At 37.5% G+C, this 15,971-nt stretch overlaps 3 protein-coding genes, 1 long non-coding RNA gene and 1 other non-coding gene across 7 annotated transcripts; 2 read left to right on the top strand and 3 right to left on the bottom strand.

Moving 5' to 3' along the window:
* Positions 1–1,551: 1,551 nt before the first annotated feature.
* On the top strand, positions 1,552–2,650 carry LOC111491632 (zinc finger protein ZAT5-like). Its single transcript, XM_023140630.1, has one exon. The coding sequence runs from the start codon at positions 1,708–1,710 to the stop codon at positions 2,488–2,490; it is 783 nt and encodes a 260-aa protein (XP_022996398.1). The 5' UTR covers positions 1,552–1,707; the 3' UTR covers positions 2,491–2,650.
* A 1,771-nt stretch (positions 2,651–4,421) lies between these two features.
* On the top strand, positions 4,422–4,494 carry TRNAV-UAC. The gene has a single exon. It is a non-coding gene; the product is annotated as a tRNA-Val (tRNA).
* A 251-nt stretch (positions 4,495–4,745) lies between these two features.
* LOC111491634 lies at positions 4,746–5,215 on the bottom strand. The gene is made up of 3 exons (XR_002719728.1): positions 5,178–5,215; positions 5,008–5,097; positions 4,746–4,934 (listed from the first exon to the last, which is right to left on the bottom strand). It is a non-coding gene; the product is annotated as an uncharacterized LOC111491634 (long non-coding RNA).
* Positions 5,216–7,724: 2,509 nt separating this feature from the next.
* LOC111491633 (cyclin-dependent kinases regulatory subunit 1) lies at positions 7,725–9,190 on the bottom strand. The gene is made up of 3 exons (XM_023140631.1): positions 8,995–9,190; positions 8,839–8,899; positions 7,725–8,248 (listed from the first exon to the last, which is right to left on the bottom strand). Exons 1-3 carry the CDS (start codon positions 9,045–9,047, stop codon positions 8,093–8,095), a joined length of 270 nt encoding a protein of 89 aa, XP_022996399.1. The 5' UTR covers positions 9,048–9,190; the 3' UTR covers positions 7,725–8,092.
* A 546-nt stretch (positions 9,191–9,736) lies between these two features.
* Positions 9,737–15,971, bottom strand: LOC111491628. Of its 3 annotated transcripts, none has more exons than XM_023140623.1 (17): positions 14,538–15,969; positions 14,388–14,474; positions 14,110–14,314; positions 13,901–14,012; positions 13,157–13,249; positions 12,929–13,010; positions 12,772–12,831; positions 12,642–12,694; positions 11,906–12,072; positions 11,450–11,660; positions 11,263–11,320; positions 11,117–11,173; positions 10,782–11,030; positions 10,625–10,689; positions 10,473–10,529; positions 10,292–10,385; positions 9,737–10,205 (listed from the first exon to the last, which is right to left on the bottom strand). In XM_023140623.1, the coding sequence occupies exons 1-17, from the start codon at positions 15,447–15,449 to the stop codon at positions 9,933–9,935; spliced, it is 2,835 nt and encodes a 944-aa protein (XP_022996391.1). In that variant the 5' UTR covers positions 15,450–15,969; the 3' UTR covers positions 9,737–9,932. The 3 variants fall into 3 exon arrangements, 2 of the variants coding, with proteins under 2 accessions (XP_022996391.1, XP_022996392.1); XR_002719727.1 differs by having other exon boundaries at positions 10,187–10,205; positions 10,625–10,670; positions 14,538–15,971; XM_023140624.1 differs by lacking the exon at positions 9,737–10,205 and having other exon boundaries at positions 10,298–10,529; positions 10,625–10,670; positions 14,538–15,971.

Below are 15,971 nucleotides of genomic sequence, written 5' to 3'. Positions count from 1 at the left end.
GTTTGGTAATGTAATTAAAACACATCACATGTAATTGCCCAACTTTGAGACCTTATTAATATTGACTCCACTCGAAAGTAATTAATATTTGGGTTTTATTTTTATAATATATATTTATTATCTTAAAATTACTAATTAATCCATGTGTCAGAAAATTATTGGTCAGGTTGCTATTTTTTATTTTATTTTATTTTTTGAATTTTATTTAGTTAGTTCGTTGGGAACTTGGGAGGATTTGACAAGTCTTTCGTTGGGTTCGAAGGGAACTCGGGTCGACCCGATTCTTCATCGGGTTTCCACTAGCTTTATGGTAAAGGAAGAAAGAGTGAATTTTAAAAAGTAATTTATAAGATAATGATTTAAAATATATTAATTTTAAAAGTATTATGCATAATTTAAATATGTTATTTTCTTTTCTTTTTTCTTAAGCTTTTATTATTGACCATATTTATTTTTTATCTATTGATTATGATTTTTTTTTTTTTTTTTGGTGTAAAAATGTTGATGAAAATTTAATACAATGGCTTAAACTACTATTAGACCTGAAAATTATACCATAATTGAGTGGAATCTCATTCTAATTTTCTATTGTGCGAACTAATTTGTATTATGATTAGGTCTGAGATTTCATACCTATGGTAGAGGGAAACGAAACATTTCTTATAAGAGTGTGAAAATCTCTCCCTAATAGACATGTTTTAAAACTGTGAGGCTAATGGTGATACGTAATGAGCTAAAGTGGACAATATTTGATAGCGGTGAACTTGAATTGTTACAAATGGTAGAAGAGCTAGACACTAGACGTTGGGCCTCCAAGGGAGTTTTCTTATAAGGGTGTAGTAACTTCTCTTTAGTAGATGTGTTTTAAAATCGTGAGACTGACGACGATACGTAATAAGCCAAAGTGGACAATATCTACTAACAGTGAGCTTGGATTGTTACAAATGGTATCAGAGCCAGACACTGGACGGTGTGCTAGTGATGACTTTGAGCTTCCCTAGGGTGTGAAAACCTCTTCTTAGTAGACGCGTTTTAAAACTGTGAAATTGACGTGAATGCATAACGACCCAGTGTGTTAGCGAGGACTTTGAGCCTCCTTAGGGTGTGAAAACATGTTCCTAGTAGACGCGTTTTAGAACAGTGAAACTGACGTGGATACATAACGATCCGGTGTGCTAGCGAGGACTTTAGGCCTCCCCAATATATAACGAGCCAAAATAGACAATATGTGCTAGTAGTGGACTTGGGTTGTGACATTAATTCTACAATAACATCGTTTTATTCGGTCTCGATGATTGATGTAGAAAGAAGCAAAGAATATGAGTAAGATTGGGAAGTTAGAATAAGTTAGAATAAATTGAAATTAGTAAGTTATACGTAATGAACTCATTCACAAGCACACAACCAAACCCTTTCAAACCAATCCTATATTACCTTTCCTTGTTTCTAACATTTTGCCTTAGCCAATTAAGGTTGACACTTCAAGCAACCAAAATAAAATAATAATAATAATAATAATAAACAAATAAAAAGCCCATTGTTACCCTTACATTGCATTCAACCCCTGGCTCACGAGTGGGCGGCTTTCAACCCCTCGTTGCCAATATATATTACACCATCTCCCACTCTCTCACTCCTCACTCCTCTCTCTCTCTCTCCTACTTTTCTCACTTCTTTACTTCCCAAGTTTTGATTTTGATTGCTTTCATGGAAACCCCAGAAGAGTTTATGGGATCTAACGATCAAATTCATATAATTCCGGTTCAACCCCACCGGAACAAACGTATGAAGCTTCTTTCCGGCGGTGCTGATGCTACTTCCTCCTCTTCTTGCGGCGGCGGAGGCGCCGGAGATGAGTTTGCTGCCTCTTCTTCTGTCTCCGACGAGGTTAGTACCGAGGAGGAGGAGGATATGGCCAATTGTTTGATTCTTTTGGCTCAAGGAGATACCCACCGCGGGCCGAGCCAAATTACAAACAAAAGGCTGAATTTTGAGAAGCCCAAAGCTGGATTTTATGTTTATGAGTGCAAGACTTGTAATCGGAGTTTCCCTTCTTTTCAAGCCCTCGGCGGGCATCGTGCCAGTCACAAAAAGCCTAAGCCGATCACCGCCGTGGAGGAATCAGAAGAGCAACAACAAGTCAACAAGGCCATCCCGATCGCCGCCGCCGCCTCCGCCGTCCAAATTCAGGTCAAGACAGAGACAACAACAAATTCCCAAACCCAAAAGTCGGGGAAAATTCACGAGTGTTCTATATGCGGATTGGAATTCAGTTCAGGACAAGCATTGGGAGGACACATGAGAAGACACAGAACAACCGCCGTGTCGACAAACACCGACCAACATGATCATAAGCGAAGGAACATTCTAGAGCTGGATCTGAACCTGCCGGCGCCGGAGGAGGATCTCCGGGAGACAAAGTTTCAATTTACGACAACCCCACAAACAATAGTGTTCGCAGCTCCAACACTTGTGGATTGTCACTATTGAAAAAACAGGATGAAATTCAAAGAAACCCCAATATGAAATCGTGTTTTAATTTAGCTTTTCATTTGATTATATACAGTGATTAAATATTCTTTGAAGCAATATATGAATATTTGGGTATCTATAACTATTGAAGCTGAATGAATCCAAATACTTTGAGTAAGAGCGGTTGGTTCGTTTGGTTGGTTTAGTGTTCTAATTTGGTTACCTTTCACCCACGAAAAGTGGTTCATTTTTGGGTATTTTTTTGATCTTCTCCTTCCAAGTTTCTTGCCGATCAAAACCTTTTAGAATTTTTATGGGAAATTTTAGTGAATTAGAACCTTTTAACACTAACCCATGATCTATTTTTTGTGGAAATTTTAGTAAATTAAAACCTTTTAACACTGACCCATAAAAAAAGATTGAATTTTTATGGAAAATTTGAGTGAATTACAAAAAGGCATTAATTTATTAAGTGAGAAAAGCAAGTAAAAGAAGGAAATTAGGAAGTGTGATGGGTAGGGTTTGGCAGCTCCACCACCACATCTCGACGTCCCATTGGATAGGTTCTTTCTTTCTATATGCTTTGCTTTGCTTTGCTTCTACATATGCCTCTCTTTCTCTCTCCTCTTTCTCTCTCTCCCTCTCTCTCTCTCTCTCATATTAAATGACAAGAAATACATGGATGTCAGGCTGAATGGATCCACCTGTCACTTTCTCTCTCTAAAACTGAGTTTGGGTTTTTCTCTTTCTTCGTGGGATTTTTCTATTTATTTTATTTTTAAAAAATTAAGAAAATAATACAGCTCAGTTTTAGTTTCTAACCCCTAACTGTTACATCTAAGCGAACTGACCAACTGTATATTATATCCCTTATTTTAGAAGCTTGATGCAGCGGTGGGTCCCATTGCTTCTCTGTGTGGGACCCACTCCCCCTATGTTCCCTACCACAACCATTGGGCTTGGATAAGTGGGCCTCCTCTCCGGTCCATTCCATCATTTGGGCCCACATTCTGTTTCCTTTTTTTTTTTTTTTTTTTTTTTTTTTTTTTCCTGGTCGTGCCTCACTCACCATGCATGTATAGGAGTACTAATGCTCGTAATCTTTTTCTTTTTCTTTTTCCATATCAATATTCTTTAATTTCTAATTTTTTTTTAAATGTTTATATGTGAGAAACCGCAAGTGTTGAGGTTACACGTGTGCCAATAAGCCAAATTAAAAATATATATAAAAAAAAATTACTTTATTGAGGCTGCACGTATTATTTGAATTTTTAATATGTATTATCAACTTGAGTATAATTTAATTAATTAAAATATGCACTATTATCTAATTCGTTCTACCAAATGTGAATTAAAAAACTATACACCTTCTTAGATTTTAATGCTAATTATTCTCATTAGTACGAGATGGATTAAAGAAATGTATATAAGTAAAATAAGATTTGAATTATTCGAAGTACGAAGTTAGGAAGGTTTAACACATACGAAAGAATGGTATAGTTTAGGGTGTGAAAATAAAAGAATTGAGGTTCATGGTTGGCACATGTTTGCATCAAGGTAAGCCATCTTGTCGCACATCAATTTTAGTACTTAGATTTTACAGAACATAAAGACACTATTTTGGAACATGATGTGATTTATGCATAAAATTAAAGCTGTAATTGGAAAAGGGTATAATTGGAATTTAGGTGTAAAATAAACATCAAGGACTGGACTGGGAACTGCTGCCTAATCCGACCGACAACTGCTGTGTTCTGTCGGCTAAGTGTACTTTGGTTTTAATTTGGACACGTTCTGCCAATATGCGAACACAAAAGCTTATATTTCAACTTTTTATTGTATACTTTTAAAAAGTGCTTATTTGTTACAAACAATATTAATTTTCTTTATATCCTTTTATAAAAGCCTAATCTAATAGAAATATTTTTTAGAATTTTATTGAACGTTCGGTTGCTGTGGTGTAGTGGTTATCACGTTAGTCTTACACACTAAAGGTCCCCAGTTCGATCCTGGGCAGCAACATTTCTAATCTATATTTTTTGAACATTCCTCATTCAGAGGGCGCCAAACGCTCAACCTTTCATAAGAAGCTCGAATATTTTGATATTTTGTAAGGTTATCGAATATTTTGTGTAAGGTGGAATTTATCATTCAGAGGGCGCCAAACGCTCAACCTTTTATAAGAAGCTCGAATATTTTGTAAGGTTATAACATTACATAAAAAATATTTATACAGTAACTTTTAAGTTTATGTTCTATACGTTTCGTTCATAAATTAGTAATTGTTAACTCGAGAAGTATGTCTATGTACTTTAGGAATGGTCTGGAATAACAAAAACCACTTCTTTGTGCAAGTTCGATGGTCGGGTCCGATGTCTCGGGAACCAGTGTCTGGCCTGTGGTGGAGGTGGCTTTGCTGGATCTATACTGACTTTCTGGAAGAACTGGATGATAAACCTTTCCTACATTAAGTTGAGCAAATTCATGCATTCTAAGGCATAAAATTGTCAGTAGACAATGATTTCATTTACTTACGCCATGTACAAGGGAAAGGCTAAGCCAGCAGATGCAAAGGCTATCAATCCAGTGGCAACGATAATATCTATCTGTGATCTGAATGCAAACCTACCGAATGAGTGAAAATATTCGGTTGGAAAAGTTATGGGCAGAACAATTCTAATGGTAATATGGGTGTAAGATCTCACATCGGTTGGAGAGGGAACGAAGCATTCCTTCTTAAGGCGTAGAAACCTCTTCCTAGCAAAAACAAGTTTTAAAACCTCGAGGGGAATCTTAAAAAAGAAAGCCCAAAGAGAACTATATCAGCTAGCGGTGGGTTTAAACTGTTATAAGTTGTATCAAAGCCAATCACCAAATGATGTGAGGCACTAGTCAAAGTAAAACTAGATCCTCTCTATAACATATGCGTTTTAAAATCAGCTATCATGCAACTGATTGACGATATGTAATGAATTAAAACGAAAAATATCCGCTAGCCGTAGTTGGAGAGGGAAACGAAAACATTCCTTACAGGGTATGAAAATCTCTCTCTAAGCATATTCGTTTTAAAACTTTAAAGGAAAACCTAGAAAGAAAAGTAAAAAAAAGAACGATATCTACTAACGGTGAACTTGAGCTATTACAACAAACAAACGGGTCTGGTGATGGTGACAAATCTTTTGGTTAAAGAAAGTGAAACAAAAAGGCCTCATACACATCGTGGAGCCAAAATTATAAGGCAGACAGCATATCTAACATGAAAGCACCCACCACCTTGAATTGAGTAGAGGAAGGAAATGCTCTCAGAAATCAAATCAAATGAAGGCTCAACAAAGTGGTATGTGTCGACAACGAGGTTACTTCTAGCGACTCTTTATGATGAACAATATTTCAATTCATACAAATATCTTCCAAAATTTCTTGGCGACAGTATGCTCATATTGGGAGACAAATGTATCAAATACTCTAAATTTGATAACATTATCAAAACAACAAAACAATGACAATATCACTTGTGTAATCATGCAGCATTCTCAGTTAATAACCAAGAAAGAAGAATAACAATCTACGCCTGGGGTATACAATTACAACCATTAGAGTAAATCAAATGTGTTCATAGAAACAAATGGCAAGACAAGCAATCGAATAAAAATCTGCAGATATGCATTCTAGAACGAATTTGGGACACTAAAAGAAAGGAAATGAAACGGAAGGTTGAATAAATAATTTAATTCTAAATTCGATGAAGTCCTTCCCGGTCCAAACATGATTTGAAAATTGAAATTACTCCAAGAATCCTCTTTCAATCATTCAATAACGAAGCATCAAATTGATTTAAAGTTATTCAAAATTCCGGACAACTAAACAGAGCATTCATCTTCTAACCTTAACCAGTCATTCACTCCCTCACCAAAACCGCCCAATCAAAATAACTCCCCAATCTAATCCCAATTTCGCATCCCCATGTCAACGCCCCGCCGCTCGCCGCCGCCGACCGGAAACCGCTCCTCTTCCGACGCCGCTCTCGAACCCCTAACCCAATCCCAGAAAAATCAACTTCAAGTCCATTTCACCGACGAAGACGAACTCGATCTTCTCAATTGCTACCTCGAAGTCGCCGGATCCAAGAATTCTCAGCCCACTCTCGACTCTCCGGCCTTGGACCTCATTGCGACCGCCCTCGGCCACAAATTCAGGCACTCCTACATCGCCGATAAGCTCCACAGGCTCAAGCTCCAGTACCACAAATTCGCAAGAACCAAGTCCTTCATCAAAACTCCCCACCACCTACGGATTCTGGAGATTGGGCGCAGCATCTGGGGAAAACCCCACATTCCCAGAACAAAACCGCAGGTAATTTCACGCAGAATTAGAGGAAGATCAGTTGCAAGGAAAAAGGGGGTTGATCTGAAGAACTTTCCTGTTCTTGTGAGTGAATTTTCCCGGCAGTTCCCGGGAAATGGAGTGTGGAGAGAGGGGCTGAAGGGAATGGAGGAGTGGAGTTTGAAGGGTATGAATGAGAAGTGGGTTCTGTTGCATATTGAAGAGGCAGAGCTTAAGGCAAGAAGGGCTGCGCTAATACAGCGGCAAATTGGAACAACACTAACTAAAGATTGATTTCTCTTACAATTTCTATTCTCTTTTGGGAACAACAAAGTTCTGTAGCTAATGGCAGAAGTTAGAAACTTAGTAGGTGGTGGGTGCAGTTGTAGTGTATCGCTGTTAAGATCACGATGGTGGAGAGTTTCTCACCAATAAAGGATTCTATGTCAAGACATAGTAATGTTGTTCAATGCTTGAATTTTTATGATTAGTCAAAACAGGGAAACATTTACCTAATTCCAGGAAATCCAACTGTTTGAAATGGCTTCTAAATAAGGTGAAAGCCTGAATGTCCTATTTGAGACGAAGATGAGGATAAAATAAACACAAAAGCAGCAAGTAAATCAAGAACTGTAAGAGATCTAACCTTTTCAAGATTCAGAACATTGAGATTTATGTAAATCGTCCAAATCTCTTTGGCCTAAATCAATAACCAAGAGATTTAAAACAAAATTGACACCAAATCATAGATGTAAGTGGTAGAAAAATCTCACATTCCCTCCATATCAATGCAGGCTTGATGCTGAATTATACCAAAGAAGCAAATGAACCATGGGCTCTTACACTCCACAAGTTCTAATAAGCAAGCAGTTCATTAAAGTGATGCAAATTTTCAAGTCTGGATTTTGCAAAAAGAAAAGAAAAGGAGCAAGATAATGATTCATGGCCGCTAAAATCTAACTTTTGTTCCAGAAACAGTAAGATTGGGAAAGATGAAGCATATAAACAATTTACCTTAGCACAGAAAGTTAAGGACCAAGATCCATCAAACCCACATCTGGTTCTAAATCCATAGAATTGCAGAGTCAAGCAAAGATACAGAAGCATATATATATATGAGCCACCTCTACAACCATACAGAGTTCAGAGTAAACGTAGAAACTCCAGCATATTTTTTAGGCAGGACGATTGACCACAAATACCAGGAAAGTGCGCACGGTTTTCCATTTTAAAACCTTTATATTGACTGCTTTCTTTCTAGCCAGTAGCACTCCACATGATCAGTAAAATGAAACAATCATTTAGCAGCAAGCACGTTCTGTTGAGCGAGGTTCTCCTGCTGCTGTTGGTAGTTCAGGGGCCTCCGGAATAGCATGATATGCGGCTCAGGTCGATGAATAGCATAGTGCACCCACCCACGACTCTGCTGAACTCCAATTGCACGCCACTCATTCTGCACATAGGATTGATTATTTATAGGATTAGGAGTATTACAACATGCTTTCCAGTAAATGAGTACTCGAACAGATTTGGGAAGCACCCTTTTGTTTAGACCAATGATTAACTTATGTTCTCTAAGAAATTCAAGCAAATCAAAAGGAACTGACGGTATAATGAACGATATTCCTGTGCCTATGCTAATTGTAAAGTCCATTGCTCACTAGTTGCACACAGAGAATGCACGATTGAGAGGCCGGGATGGTTCTATCGCAACAGTCTTAAGCCCTGGATTATCAATCCTATTTGATATATCTATTATGCGAAATATACATAAACACCGTTTCAATTTTCAAAAATCATTAGCCAAATGAAGAGCGAAAATCAAGATCGCCATGAAAAGTTTAAAAGACTAGAAAACGATGGAACAAAAATTTCTTAGAGTGAAAGAGAGAGAATTCAGTCTAAACAAGGATGATGCATTTATTAATCCTGATTTAAGAATCCAACTATCGAATTCAATTTTTTTAAAAAAACAATCAGAGAATGCTTCCCTATTCAATAAAATCAATAGGCATAAATAAAGAATAAGACTAAATTGCTTACTTCCGAGAGAAGGCGATTCTTCGGAAGCAACTTTGCCACATCGGGTGGGAGCACCACATGCCTGTATCAATCAATACAGTTAGCCATTGAATACAAAGAACTAAACACTTCCAAACAATTCTCCAAGACGAGAAACTGAGAGTAAGAATCCAAGACCTATACTCGTAAGTATCATCGAAGTACTTCTCAGAGTACTGAATCTGACCCATCTACCAGAACTTAAGCTTCGGCTTCCCGAGAGAATTACAAAAACAGGTAGAGCGGAGATTCGACGGTTCCGATCCCCAAAATCAAAAGATATTTAAACAGAAAACTAGAACTGAACTAGGGTTGAAGACTGAGCAAAATGGCGCGTTATATACGATTGGAAGCATGAGCAATAAATTGCAAAGTCGGCCAATCGCTTGTGTCCACGTGTAACTCGATAAGGACTGGACAGCATGGAATACTTCTGCGGTGCAGCATTTTGCCACGTGTTTATTTTTCTTTAGGAAGAGTATCTATCTATTATTTTTTGAATAATCTTTTAGGAAAATAGTTCTCTAGTAAAGTAAATTGATAGGCAATAAATCACTATTTTAAAATTTCCAATAATTCTCTTAAAATATCAAAATTTTTAAAAAATACTCTCAAACTTTATAATATAATATCTATACTTTTAACCTATAAAAAATAAATTTAAAAACTTGTAACTGTTAATATAGTTTACTTCAATCTATGATCCAATATTTATTCATTTTCTATTATTCAATCTCTAAAATTTCTCAATATTTTTAATCTTTTATTAAATATCAAAACTTTTAAATTAAAAAAAAAAATGTACTTTATCATTTCTAAGCATCTTCAAACATTAAAAAAAAAAAAAAAAAAACTGAAATCCAGAAGAGAATGGCTTCTTCTGACAATTTTGGAAAGCTTCGTTGAAAACTTTCCATGTCTTCGTTCTTCATTCTTTCTGTACACTAAACCAAAAAATGTAACCCTATGATATTCCTCAGGGTTATATGACCTTTTTCTCTGTACAGTGTACACCCACCAACAAAGGAAAGGAAAGGAAATGAATTTAATGGCGTTCCTTCTTCTTCTACGTTTCTTCAGCCCTCTGGGTTTGGTGCTGGTGCTGGTGCTGGTGCAGTGCTAATAACACGATACTGCGGCACCGCCTTCTGCAGCACTGACGTCCCTTGGAAGATCATCATCTGGTAATGTCTCTTGTACTCCATTACCTCTTCCGGCGCCAACTTGGTGAACCCAAACTTGTTAATCCACAACGACTCCGCTTCGTCTGCGGCTGGCAGAACCAGATTCTTCACTTTCAGATACCCTAACAACCTCTCAATGCACGAATACAAGGATTGGAAGTACCCCTGAAAATACCCTCTTCCTTCTTTATGTGTACTTTTCTCCTATCAAAACCGGATTCAAAACAGAGCTGATTGTGTTTGTTACTTACCTGTCCTTGAAAGTTGGTGTCTGTTGCCACTAAAGGAAGCTCCGCTACTTCACTCCCAAATATCCGAAATATTCCCGCCGACACAACACATTCACTACAAGAAACAAACAAAAAAAAAATACTAATTTCAAGTCCTAAGTTCCAACAATAAAACTCTCTACCTTCAAAGACTTCTTCTTACTTCACAGTTAGAACTGCACAGTATATCCCACCGAACTCTTGGCCCCTGATGTTCCTCCTGCCCAGCAAATACAAGTTCATAGCATTACTCTCAACACCCACTAATCATTTCATTGGGGGAATGAAAACAAAAGGAGAAGAATCGTTGTTTACCCATAAAGCATTGACGGAATGAAGTCTCTCCCAGAGGCGGAGTCAACTATGGGGTCAAAACAATACTGGATTTACAAAATTTGGAATAGTTGGCAAGCGGTAGTAGAAAAGCACAATGCACTCAGAATGATATTATTTGGTCACTATGGTCACTCACATGGAAAATAGAAACGGCCTTTGAAAGCAATGATCTAGTTTCATCAGAAGATGACATTTTCCAGTTTAGGACCCGCCATCTAATTTCAAGGTTGTTTATGCTTCCTGGACCCTTGTCGTCTATCTTTTTTCGTACCGAGACCAGAATAGACTCGGGCAGCTTCTCTCCTCCCAAAAACACCAGTTTCACCAGTGCAGCGTGTATCATGTTACACCCTGGACAACAGAACCACTTTCCTTGGGGGAGTTCCTGCGAGAATATCGAGATTTTAAACATTCGAAATTTATCGCTTGCTCACAAGAACTCTGGCAGATAAAGATGGTGTAGGGCGACACCTTGAGATCTTCCATGTTGTGTTCCTTTAAGCAGCCAACGTGAAACTCCTTCTCACACTGAGAAAATATTGGGGCATTAGGTACTTTAGGACTAAGAGAATAGTGGTAAAGGAAGATCAGATAAATTAACCTTATAAGAATAATACCTGATCACAAAGAATAACGGTTCGAGGACCGAAACCTAACTTGCTAAAGTCATGGCAACTACAACAGTTGAGAGGTCCATTATGAACTCTTGAAGAAACATTAGAAGGAAAAACCCAACATAGAACAAAAATATTGAGCAGAATGTGAAAAATGAGGTTGTGCTTTCAAGAAAGAAGAAACAAAAACCTGCATAATGCACATCCACCAACTTCCACCTCCAAAGTTTTGACAATGCGAATGCATCTCGTTGTTATCTGCTTAATAGGATCAACACCAGCAACCCTTCCAGCGGCAACAGCATTTGCATTGTGCTCCACAAATTTTTCCTTTTGGAACAAATTCTGGCAATATTTGCAGTACCAGGTACCGGTCATGATGCATGGTAAAGGAACACAATCTGAATTGGCCAAGAAAAAATGTCAAATAGTGGACAAATGGGGAATATCTGTATTCTACAGTACAGTGTAGTGATGAATAAATCCAGTGCAGTATGTGATCATCATGATATATTTATGAATTGATGTTTAGAACAAGTTACTAATCGACAAATCTTTCAACATAGGCCTCGAAAGAGAGAATTTTCAAAATTATGTGGAAAAACTAACACAAAGATGGGACATTTTCAACGGGAAGTGAAATCACCTCTATGAAAAGCCCTGGGGCAGCCATCACAACACAAGAGATCCCCTCCATCTGCGCAAATGCTACACAAGTCATCAGTATCATTGGAAGAGAACTTTCGTCCTTTTGATAGAGATATGGACAACTCATGTAGAGACACCCCATTTGATGTGTAAATGTGCAAATATCTGCAAGGGAGAGTTACACTAATCAAAGTCGAAACAAAACCAATTCTATCAACTAAAGTCTAATACATTACAAACAAAGTTTCACTTCTGTCAAAACTCCACAACAATCTGTCTAGATTTCATTCACACGAAGGCAGAAACTTACCATTAGTATAAGCTGAGTAAGATAAAATAATTACTTGAAAACATAGACATTGGCAACTCTTTCCACATTCTTGATTCTCATTTTTATGAAACGTTCCCAAAATCATATACAAATTTTGGAAACAACGAAATCTAGTTTCTTGTTCTCATTCAATTTTTTCAAAAAGATAAATAACTTATTTGATCAGTCTATAAAAATAACATAGAATATTTAAACAGATAACAAGAAACAAGAAAGAGTTACTATAAACAATTACCAAAAACATTTTTGTTTTCCTCCTATCAGAAAGAGAGAGAAATAGAAATAAGAAAAGTTAACATTACCAAACGCTCCAATATAAACATGATTTTGTGTTTGAATTTTTTATAAAAAAAAAATCATATCAAGGATAAAGTATATCAAAATGAATAAAGCAAGTACTCACGGCTTGCGCCTTGATGCCCAGCCAGCATGAGCTTCAAATTGTGAGGGACTAACCTGCTCATTAGGCAAAAGTCAAATTAAAACTCCACCAAATCTTCAAGATCATAAATGCTTCAGCAAAATAATACTACCTCAGAATTGCAGCAGCTACAAAAAATACTAAATCCCTTTTTATACCCAACCAACAATTTCTGCAACAACAAATAAGATGAATAAAATATAGTATATAGAACATGAAAATTAGTAAGAACATTGCTTGTCTATGATTAAAAGGAAAAAGAAAAAGACCTGCCCACGGGCATAGTATGCAACTTCAGTTCCATCGGGTAATATATCTTCGTCAAACACTAACTTATGCAGCCGTAGATCCCTGTTAGAAGGATATCAGATAATGCTCATGAAATAAACTATAATAAATTTATTTAAAGAAAAGGAAAATGATGAAAAAGAGGTGGTTAGAACATATCCACATAAGCAGAGTGGCACAAGAAGTTTATAAAAGGTCCAAACACTCACTTTCGAGTTAATCTTCCATGACTTTTACCACGAGTGGAACCACTCTTAGATGCAGTATCAGATGACTTCGGAAGTAAATTTGGATTTGGAGTGCTGCAACAAACCGGCATAAGAAAAATACACTTTCAAAATCTGTGGGAGCAAGATGCAACAATAGTCGTCTGAGATATGCTACATTTTCTAAACTTGAATTTCAATTCCAAGTAGTAATAACAGTGAGTGAAATGATCCACCCAATGTTCTTATCTAGATAAGGATGGTAAATCCATCCCTAGAACTACATGCAACAAGTTATGTGCTAAAGGGATTTGGAAGTCATCGAGACATAGGAAATCTGTCGATTTACATCAAGTCTTAGCAAACCGACAATTTTAGCTTGAAAGTGTAATCAGAGGTAATAGTAATATCGAAGTATAGCAGAGTTTTGCCATGATACTTGTACAATGAAAGACTATGCTATACAAATGACAGGCTACACTGAGTTTCTATTCAAAGTTCAAGAACTAAAATAGAACCCTTAAAACTTTAAAGAGTGAAGCAAAATAAGCATGAAAGTTGATGGACTAAAATAATATTTCAACCTACAAACTTTTTCATATATAAAATTATTATTTGTTCATGGTGTGCTTAACACAACAAAAAAAAAATCTCATTAAGGAAAGCTAAGCATTACAAAACCCCACAGAAGATTTTTTTCATATTGTTCTCACTAAATGGAAAAAACGTCATGATCAGTAATCACACCTTTCGTTACTAAATACTATGGGAATGGGGCTACTCTCATGAGGCTTCTTCGAATCCATGCATGAACAGCAAAGAAACATGGCAATTCCGGGGTCTGATTCTGGAATACGGCCTATAACATAATGGGTTAAATATATAATCGTCAGTCTGTTGGGTATAGCAACAAAGCAGAGGAATGGTAAGACAAGCTAACCAGACATAAAAGCAACCTTTGCAACTCAGGCAGATAGAAGATCTCTTTACCAAGGAACAACCAATTGCACTTCGGATGAATTCTTCTGTCTGGTCGAGAGGATAATTTTGGCATGCGTTCATGATGTCACGGAGGGTATTCCCATTCTCCAAGTAAATATACTCTGGTGGACGTTTATTCGAGCTACCAGCATGCAGTTCAAATAAAGTGGGAGAAATAACCTACATATTCAGAGAAGATATAAATGTTTTTTCAAGCATTTTCATGTATTTGTTGATCATAAACAAAACTCACCTCCTTTCCTAGGCAGTTGTTACAGTGACAAATTATCCCAGAGCCACTGATTACTCCTCCAAGCCCAGTTTCTCCTTGTGCTTTAATCTACAAGAACTCAGAAATAAGAAGCTAAGACAGAAACCATTAAATATTTACAGAAACCATTACCTTAGAGCCCCTAATATATCTCACTCGAAGACCCTCCAAAATACCCGTTTCCAGAAGATCTTTTAACTTGGCGGGAAATTTCTTTGCAGACACTTTGTTCAGCTTTGTTTTTCCAATCTTCATCGTGGGTGTAGCTAAAGGGCTGGGAATTTTCTCGGGTTTGGTTTCAGAATCATTTGGGATAGCTTGCATTGTCGTACCCACATCAGATTTTGCAAGAATTTCTGTAGATGTCGTCGTTGGCTCTGAGTTCTGTTTTAAGGTCGAACGAGTGAACCTTTTACGAGGTTGATGAGCCATTTTCTTTCCCAACTGACCTTTTACAACAACGATTGATTCCGATCCATTCACTGCTTCCTCTGGGGGAACATTTTTACCATCCTTCCCCGAATCCCCACTTGTTAAAAGCTCTTCAGGTTCAATTCTCAAGGTCTCCTTAGACTTCTCATGGCTGTTCGGATCCTCACTGTCTAATAGTTCCTCCTTTGATTCTGCCATACAAATAGCATTCGATGTATCACCCATAGATTCATCCACCTGACTCCTGGGTTCTTCATCGCTTACAAGGTCTACAATATCACTCTTTGCCTCTTCCTCACTCATTGAATCCGCTGTGTCTTCCATAGTCTTCACTTTCTCGACCTCCCCCTCCTCACATCGCCTTAACTGGGCAGCCTCACTCGATTTCTCATCATCCTCTTCGCCCCCATTGGCTTCCTTCGTCGCCAATCTCTTTAACCTCTTAGGGGTGGGACTCTCTGGAATCACATTGTTCAACCTCCTTGCGTTAGTCAGAGCTAACAACCCACAAATCTCAGACTGAACTTTCAAAGCAAATGCAAACTCACGCTTAAGACCAGTCCGGACTCGTGACAACACCACGAACTCATCAGGAGCCGTACCGTTCGCCATATACCATATAGATCAATTAACCTCTCGAATTATCCCGCTGCCAGGATTCCAATACGAATTATCAACGTAAAACAAGAACAAGAAATTAACAATGGCGTTATATATGCCAGCGATTGATTAAACTTCAATGCGTTTGGAAATGGATAACTCCCAAATAATTTTTTCTTTTAACGATTATGATTTCGTTCTTTCGATGAGATAACACAGATACGATAAGGAGGAAAAACACAAAAGAGCAACACGAAAATTAGGGTTTGTGAAACGTGGGGATTAGGGATTATGGATTGGGGAAGAAGGAGAAGAGAAAGGAGAGCACTGCACAGAGTCGGTTTCTTGAATGAAGGCAAAACGAAAAAGGAGAAGAAGACCCAGTTTTACATAATACCGAAAATAGCCCTCTGAAGACGAAGACGGAAAAGATTAGGGCAATGTGAAGAGGGCAATACGACGTCGTATAAAGAATACTGTTCTGAGGGCAATTTGGTGCGTGAAAATAACAGAAACGCAATCTGTTCTACTACG

Source organism: Cucurbita maxima, unplaced genomic scaffold (assembly GCF_002738345.1).
Source record: "Cucurbita maxima cultivar Rimu unplaced genomic scaffold, Cmax_1.0 Cma_Scf00016, whole genome shotgun sequence".
Taxonomy (NCBI): domain Eukaryota; kingdom Viridiplantae; phylum Streptophyta; class Magnoliopsida; order Cucurbitales; family Cucurbitaceae; genus Cucurbita; species Cucurbita maxima.
Note: the sequence above shows the minus strand (reverse complement) of the source record. Positions and strands in the feature narration are given on the sequence as shown.